General features: G+C 39.5%; 1 protein-coding gene across 13 annotated transcripts in view; it reads left to right on the forward strand.

The window, feature by feature from the left end:
* The window catches only part of Mga (MAX dimerization protein MGA), an 82,358-nt gene extending 73,835 nt beyond the window's left edge, over nucleotides 1-8,523 (forward strand). For all 13 annotated transcript variants that reach the window (XM_052722689.1, XM_052722688.1, XM_052722695.1 and 10 more), the window contains exons 21-24: nucleotides 893-1,004; nucleotides 1,274-1,507; nucleotides 3,316-3,492; nucleotides 4,610-8,523. In XM_052722689.1, the coding sequence (XP_052578649.1) occupies nucleotides 893-1,004; nucleotides 1,274-1,507; nucleotides 3,316-3,492; nucleotides 4,610-5,877 (1,791 nt within the window). In that variant the 3' untranslated portion in view covers nucleotides 5,878-8,523. The remainder of the gene's footprint in view (nucleotides 1-892; nucleotides 1,005-1,273; nucleotides 1,508-3,315; nucleotides 3,493-4,609) is intronic.
* The last annotated feature ends 231 nt before the right edge of the window (nucleotides 8,524-8,754 follow it).

The following is an 8,754-nucleotide window of genomic DNA, read 5'->3' on the forward strand; positions in this document are numbered from 1 at the left end:
AGTCCCTATATCATTTAGAACAGTTTATCATAGTGTAAAATGCATAGTAGAAGAATATTAGCACACATCATTTTTTTGGGTAGGAATTGAACACGAGGTTTTATACGTGAGGCAAGTCCTTTACCACCAACTAACTATATCCATAACCCTTAACACACTTCTTTTTTTTTTTTTTTTTAAGATTTATTTATTTATTATGTATACAGAAGAGGGCGCCAGATCTCATTACAGATGGTTGTGAGCCACCATGTGGTTGCTGGGAATTGAACTCAGGACCTCTGGAAGAGCAGTCGGTGCTCTTAACCTCTGAGCCATCTCTTCAGCCCTTAACACACTTCTTAATAGTTGACAGTCTTTAAAAAAAAAAATGAAATACTCAAGTTAGCAGAAGTTTTAGCTCTATTCATAAACCATCTAAGATAATATTGTTTCATTACTTTTAAGTAGAAGTTGGAGGAAGTATACATCTAGCATTCATATTCTATTGAAATGAAACAGATTTTATAAACATTTTAAAATTGAATTAAAATATAAGCACAACATGAATGTTTTATATCTGCTTGTAGTAGTTGAAACCACTCAGTGATGATCTTTAGGAATGATCATTATCTACATTCCCTAAAAATACAGGCTAGAAAACAATTTAACAAAAAGTTCTGGGTTGGTGATAGAGCTTGAGGTAGAACACTGGCCTAGCATGCACAAGGCCCTAAGTTTCTATTTCCAGCACCACAGTCAATGGCTCGGTCCATTAACCAATTTCTGAAACATCAATAGTTGTTTATAATGTTCTCCAAAATACTAGTTTAAAATATTTTTATTAAAGAAATTATGTAGGCCTTCTGTACTTTTAGGAGTTAGTAGTCTATTGACATTACTGTTTCTATTTTAGGCATTCAGTGAAATTCAAGGACTAACAGACCAGGCAGATAAATTGATAGGACAGAAAAATCTCCTGAGTCGAAAACGAAATGTTTTGATACGGAAGGTATCATCTCTTTCAGGTAAGCTGTGTAAATGTGGGAAAGAGCACAATAAATCTTTAGCAAGGGGAAATGCTCACTGGGTTTTTCAGAGTCTGTTTAGATTAAGGATTGGCATCTCAGATTTATAGCAGAGTTACCTCTGACTGAGTGGGTTATATCTTCTGAATTGTAATCACTCTTGCCTTCCATAATTTTGGGGAATATAATTAAATCAACTAGATTTCAGCTATTTCTCATTATGTGGGGTCATACAGAGAGTGGTAACTTTATTCCCTATCAACCTGTAGGTAAGACAGAAGAAGTGGTCCTGAAGAAGCTAGAGTATATTTATGCAAAACAACAAGCACTAGAGGCACAAAAAAGAAAAAAGAAGATGGGATCAGATGAGTTTGGTGTCTCTCCCAGAATTAGCAAACAGCTGGAGGGATCGTCTACATCATCTGTAGATCTTGGACAAATGTTCTTAAATAACAGGAGGGGGAAACCTTTGATTCTTTCCAGAAAAAGAGACCAGGCTACAGGTAGGAGGGACGTCCTTTGCTTTCCTTAATATAGGTATACATCAATTTATTTTAGTGGACTGAACGTCTTTTCTTGCCTATAGTTCTCATTAAATGAATTAGGGATGAGTTTTAAGAAAAAGAACTATAGCTGGGTGGTGGCGGTGGCGCATGCCTTTAATCCCAGCACTCAGGAGGCAGAGGCAGGCAGATCTCTGTGAGTTTGAGACCAGCCTGGTCTATAGAGTGAGTTCCAGGACAGCCAGGGTTACACAGAGAAATCCTGTCTCAAAAACAAAACAAAACAAAAACAAGAAAAGAAAAATAAAAATAGAACTTTTAAGTTGTAAATTTCAGTTTTTGGTTTTACACATACAGATAAGTCCTAAGACATTAGTATTCTAAGGTGTGAATCCTAGTTGTGATAGCAGTCTACAATATATGTTTCTAGTAAGTACATGATTGCTTTTGTATGTGAACTTTTGATTTTCTTGTATTTATTATTGGTTAAGAAATAAATTGGAACTTTAAAAAATTTTTTTTTAAGTTAAATTGGACATGAGGATATGTATCTATAGTCTCAGCTACTTGGGAGGCTAGTACAGGCAGATTGCTTAAGGCTCAGAATTTAGGTCAGCCTAGGTAACATAGTGAGACTGTTGTTTCTTTTAAAAAGGAATACTTTAATTTCTTTGAACTAGTCCATTTTTCATTTTTTTCTATTAAGGAACAAAGGAAACTGGCTTTAATTTCTTTTTTATTGTTGATTTTGGAAGTGGCTACACTGGTTCATTGTTACTTGCTGGTGTCTTAGAGAGAGAGTGTTGTAGTGGTATTTGCTCCACCCATGACCTTGTGCTATAAGGCCCAAAGGAGGTAGTGCTTTCTGCTGTTGTCATGACCTCTTATAAGGAGTTGGAGAGGGGTCACATGACCCATCTCCCTGCTCCTCCCTTTGAGGTGGATTCACTCCCAGTCAGATCAGAGGACAACTTCTGCTGTCTACTCAGTTCTGTAATCGTGAGTGTATTTCCTCAATGTATATCTTAATAAATTCTGTTACCCACTTAATAGACTCATGTGAATTGATCGTAATAAATGGCGCCCAACATGGGGCATTGTCAGTCTTAATTTGTACAAGTATTCCCATGATGGCCATAACTTCTAATAGGTGTATAATCACAGAATCAGCCTTTTCAGAACTCAAAGGAGTTGCCCATTGAAATCCTGAATAGGTGTCAATGGTATGGTGTATAAACTTTAAAAATCTTCCAAATTCTGTGAAATGAAACACATCCATCTCACGATTACACCGCCACCACTGCCACCCGCCCCGAGACAGGGTTTCTTTGGTGCCTGTCTTGGATCTTGCTCTGTAGACCAGACTGGCCTCGGACTCACAGAGATCTTACCTGGCTCTGCCTCCCGAATACTGGGATTAAAGGTGTGCGCCACCACCACCCAGCTCCAGAGTGTTCTTGTTGACTCTTAAAATAGCTCAGTGTATGGACCAGAAAAATCTGACTTATATCGATTCAAGTAGATTCTAAAATAAGAACTAGTTTTAACATTACGGAGTAAAATAATAGTATTTTAAGAAAAGAATTGAATGACCAGTTACTTGAATTCACAAATGGAAAGACACTATGGCCTAGAAACTTAAATGACTTTTATAGGAGTGTATAGGACAAGAAGCCTGTGAATAGACTTGTGTATGCTTTCATCTAAGCTTCCTTTGTACCTCTCAAGTCAGGGTTTATGACTGCCTCTCTCCAGTACACTAACATTAATTGAAAGTTTGTTTTACTAACTTTTCATTTTCTTTGCAGAAAATGCATTGCCTTCTAATACTCCACACTCCTCTGCAAACCTGGTGATGACTCCACAAGGCCAGTTACTTACCCTCAAAGGCCCCCTATTCTCAGGACCAGTGGTAGCTGTCTCTCCTGCTCTCTTAGATGCTGATCTGAAGCCTCAAGTTGCAAGTAGTACTATGGCTCAGTCAGGTGTGTGGTGGTATCCTCTATTGTTAGGAAAAAAGGTCATGGTATCTCAGTGACAGGAAGCCTTTGGATCTGTTCCGTAGTAATCCAGAGCTGATCTGTTGGCATTTGTCTTGGTAAGAAATGGCCCTCCTAGCTTAATGGGTGGTTTTACCTGGGATTGGAAACTGTTTTGTGAACTCTAGTGAAATTTCTTCAGCAAATCCTACCGGCGTGCGCCACCACAACCGGCTCTAGTGAAATTTCTAAGCAGGAGAAGAATTAAAATGATGTCAGAATGAAATGATGATATGGAAGGGTCAATATTTATGTTTTTGATATTGATCATTCATTGTTTTGTACTTAGAAGGGGTGTACTCCCATGGTACCAATCCAATGTATTGTTTGAGCAACACTCCTTTTCTCAGCAAAGACTAAAGTATGATTTTGGTAGTTTGGGTTCCAGGCATCCAATCCTCTGTTAAGGAAGTGTATACTCATCACTCTTAGAATTGTAGTTGTTCTGTTGCCAGTACAGCAACAGTTCCTTGTCTCTGCTGCCAGGTCTACTCTGGAGTACTCCTTTCCCCTTGCTGTGCTGATCCTTGACTTCCATTTTCCCTTCTAATTAGCAGTTAATTGGGTGAACACAATCAAGATGTATTTCTACCTCAGGACAAGAATTAGCTTGGCAGGCTGGACTTTTGATGGTGGCCTGTGCCCATAATTCCAGCACTTAGGAAACTAGGGCAGGACTTTGTGAGTTGGAGGCCAGCCCTGGACTACATAGGAAGATCCCAACTCTGTCTGAACCTAGGGCTGGGAATGTAGCTCAGCGATAGAATACTTGCCTAGTATAGGCAAAGCCTTGGATTCTGTCTCTACCACTGCTCTCCCAATCCAGAAAAAGAAAAGAATTATCCTGTGGAGATTTCTAAAAAATAATTAAATGGAAGTATTACTAATAATGAAATATCTCAAGTGTCTTGGCTAGATTTTACTTGACTTGCTATTTCATCCATCTTTCTGATAGAAGTGGACTGGTGAATTCAGATAGAATGACTTGGGAAAGAGAGGGGGAGATAAGAAATTCTCATTACTGTAAATCTAATGAATTCTGTCTTTAATTTTTAATTTTCAGAGAATGATGACTTATTTATGATGCCACGAATTGTTAATGTGACATCATTGGCTGCAGAGGACGATTTGGTAGGTGTGGGTGGCAGCAAATATCCTCATGAAGTTCCTGATGGCAAACCACTTGACCACCTGAGAGACATTGTTGGGAATGAAGCTAGTTCCTTAAAAGATACAGATAGGATCTCTTCCAGAGGAAACCATAGAGATGGCAGAATGGCACGGGGCGCAACACAAGTGTTTTTGGCAAATAAAGATTCTGGGTTTCCACATGTAGTCGATATTTCCAATATGCAGGCAGCACAGGAGTTTGTACCTAAAAAGATTTCTGGTGATGTGAGAGGACATCGGTATAAATGGAAAGAGTGTGAGTTGAGAGGGGAGAGATTGAAGTCAAAGGAATCGCAGTTTCATAAATTAAAGATGAAGGATCTCAAGGACTCAAGCATAGAGATGGAACTGAGGAAGGTGGCGTCAGCTATTGAGGATGCAGCCCTTGATCCCAGTGAGCTGCTGACTGCCACGGAGGATGAGGATGACACTGATGAGACCCTGACTTCACTGCTCAATGAGATCGCCTTTCTCAATCAGCAACTGAACGATGACTCCGGCCTGGCGGAACTGCCTGGCCCAATGGATACAGAATTCCCAGAGGATGCTCATCGAGCTTTTATCAGTAAACTTGCTCCTGGGAACAGATCAGCTTTCCAGGTTGGACACTTGGGAACAGGTTTGAAAGAGTTGCCTGATGTCCAAGAGGAGAGTGAATCAATCAGCCCCCTCCTGTTGCACTTGGAAGATGATGACTTTTCTGAGAATGAAAAACAACTTGGGGACACAGCTTCTGAGCCAGATGTCCTTAAGATTGTTATCGACTCTGAGATAAAGGATTCTCTGGTTCCCCATAGGAAATCTGGTGATAGAGGGAAGAGTACTTCGGGTCTCCCTGCAGAGCCTGAAAGTGTATCCTCACCTCCCATCCTACACATGAAGACTGGCCCAGAGAACAGCAACACAGATACTTTGTGGAGGCCTATGCCAAAGTTGGCCCCTTTGGGTTTAAAAGTGGCTAATCCTCCTAGTGACGCAGATGGTCAGAGTCTCAAGGTGATGCCTTCCTTGGCACCTATAGCTGCCAAAGTTGGACACAAAGTGAACTTAACAGGGAATAATGACCAGGAAGGTCGGGAGAACAAGGTGATGCCTACATTGGCACCTGTTGTGGCTAAATTGGGCAGCTCCGGGGTTCCATCAAGTTCTTCAGGGAAATGAACTCATTCATCCTCATGCAAAAGCCAGGCTATGAGGGGAAACTGAATTTCACCTCCTTTCTCTGCAGGCATCTGTGTGTTTGTCTTACCGAACTATAATCTTTGACTTTGATTATGTGTGGATATTGATGGAGAAAGGGGGCGTAGGGTGCTGGTCCTGGTGTTTGAAATTCTGATCATGTTAAAAATGTTACCTCACTTGTGGTGCTGGGTGCCCCATCTTCTCTAAGAAGGTGTGATCCCTCTTGCCCAAGGAATTCATAACAAGAACCTGGCTCCCTCGAGTACCTTATTTTTTTTCCCCTGAGAAAATGCTTGAGACTTGGAATTACTATGAACTAAACTGCAGGTGATAGTTGTTAGCTCTAAAATCTGAGAATTTGGATACAGTTGTGTAAAGGGAGCTAAAAAAGAATTTGTAGTTACTATTTCAACAATAGGGCATGATAGAGCTGGGCGTGTTAGTGCACACTTGTAATTCTACCACTTAGAAGACGGAAGCAGGAGAATTACAAGCTGTGTCTGGCCTGGCTATAAAAGAACCCCCCCCACACACACACACACAAATTGGGGGAGAAAGGAGGAGGGAAGAATGTTATGTTAGGATGGATATTATGGAATACCAAAGTGAAGGGTTTTTGTCATTCAGTAGACTGTTCTTTCATATCCTGAATAGCTGTTCCCTTACCCTTTCAGTCATCATCATAAACTTAAGCTTTCTGGTAAAGTAGGAATATACTTTTAACTTTTACTATTAATGTACGTATTTTGAGAGGCTAAAAAAGAGATACTTCCTTACTGTTTTTTGGGATATTGAAAGATTTGTTCACAATGCCAGGGATTTCTACCCATTAGTTTTTCGGAGGTAGACATAGAGACAGTTCCTTCTTTTTCCAAAATCATGTCACTCCAGAAACAGCTAAAATAAAAAGCATTTTCTCCCCAAACCAGAGACCATAGCCAAAATAAAAATTTGTGGAGCTGGATATTTCCTAAATGGAACCAGCCTCTAAGTGCTTGAAGGTTTCATTCACTGTTACCTTCACAGGATGTAAAGAAAAGGCAAATCACAGTAGGCATTCTTTACCAGGGAAGTAAGGCAGTATTTGAGTCACAAGATATATTTTTTATCTGCTACCATGGCATCAATGATCTATAGAGCTTTTTCACTCATTAACTGTCAGGATATGAAGGACTGACAACTTGTAAAGATGAAGATATTTATATTTTTGTATAGTTGTTTTCATAGATTTCTCAAAGGATGAAGTTTTCAACCTAGAAGAGATTTGTATTGAGTATAGAAATGTTTCCTATCTAGTTTGTAAATAATCATGGTGCATTTGAGGGGTCTCTTGGAAACTCCTGGGGCAAGAATCACTGTTCTGAAAATGTATAGACTGAGATTTCGCTGCTGCATTTTGCCTTTCTTAAATAATTATATTTTGGAATGTAACCCGTTCTGTCTTCAATGACAGGATTTGCTTGTGTTGTAAAACACTTTAACACAAGTGCTTCCGGTGCCTGGGCAGTGCCTGGGAATTCTATTTCTTTTACATCCCTGCCTTCTCTATCTCAAGTCCCACTCAGTGTATCTTCAGACCTAGGTTGTGAGACCAACTTTGGAATGAATCTAGCCAGTGAATTAGGACTTCTGTGTTTGATTCCCTTTTTAGATTAACTCTGATAATCATCAGATGGAAAGGATGAAGAAACTTCCACTGAAAATGCAGTGGAAGTAAACTCTTCATTGGTTTTGTGCTGCCTGCCTGCCTTCCTGGACAGCTCAGCAGCACTTAACCTCCTGTTTACTACAAAAGCCTGACATAGTAAAACAGGATTCCTCGCTTCTCCTTTGTCCTTTTTGTCCTTTACCCAGCTGACTTCATCCAATGCCTTAGCCAAGGAGTGCAGCCCCTGTCGCCCTTGCTAACAGCTGTCCTCGGAGACCTAGTTCTTTAGCCCGGGCATAGCAGTTTCCAGTGGTTTTATTGCCTGTTTCTTTCCCATGTTTCCTTCTGGCTTTTGAGAGTCAGACAAGAAGTAGACAAGGGAGTGAATAATCCTCAGGAAAAGAAGGACCATTTTAGCTTCTGAATACTTTCTTTTTTTTTTTCCCCTTTTTTTTTTTTAAATTTGGAAAAAAAAATAGGCAAAAAATAGGTCAGAGTTTATTCTTGATTGGAAGATACTTGGCTGTGTTTATGAGAGATGTAGAAAGATAGAAATGAGGTTTGGTTCTAGGTGTTCAGGGAAAGCTGCAGATGTTATTACAAACTCCCAAGATACGTTGTTCTTAAGACAGATTTAGGAGCTATCAGGGCTAATTTGAGGAGGGCTTAGTCTTCAGAACAATCTTGTAGTCTTGACAGAAATCCATAATCTCCCCAAACTCCTACCCTTTGCATTAGGGTAACCTTATATTAGGAGAAACTGGTCTATGAAAATGACATGTATGATTATGAAAGGTGAATTTAAGTGAGAACATTGAAGGAACCTGGAAAAAAAGCTCCCACCCTAACTAAGAAGCATGATCTCAGTAGACCAATAACTCGCCTTTTTATACACCTGTAAATAAATGGAATGTTTTTAAGAATATAATTATGTCAGATTTAGCATTTTCTTTTATATATTAAATATATATCTTTCATTTCTGCTTTTGAAAGTGATTATTTTTTTAGAAATAACAAGTTTGGCAGTTGGAAGGCAAGACGTGAACCTGAAATAAACCAGTTATACTAATTAAATCAGAACTTGGTGTTGGGAGGTTTGTGCCTGGTTGGAGAATTCAATGTCCTTAGATATATTTGAGAGAGAATGCCATTGAAGTGATCTTTTCAGAAGCTTCTTGTCCTTAAACGTTTTATGTGCCATTTGGGAA

This window comes from Peromyscus californicus, unplaced genomic scaffold (assembly GCF_007827085.1).
Source record: "Peromyscus californicus insignis strain IS unplaced genomic scaffold, ASM782708v3 Scaffold_7__1_contigs__length_154581171, whole genome shotgun sequence".
In the NCBI taxonomy this organism is placed as follows: domain Eukaryota; kingdom Metazoa; phylum Chordata; class Mammalia; order Rodentia; family Cricetidae; genus Peromyscus; species Peromyscus californicus.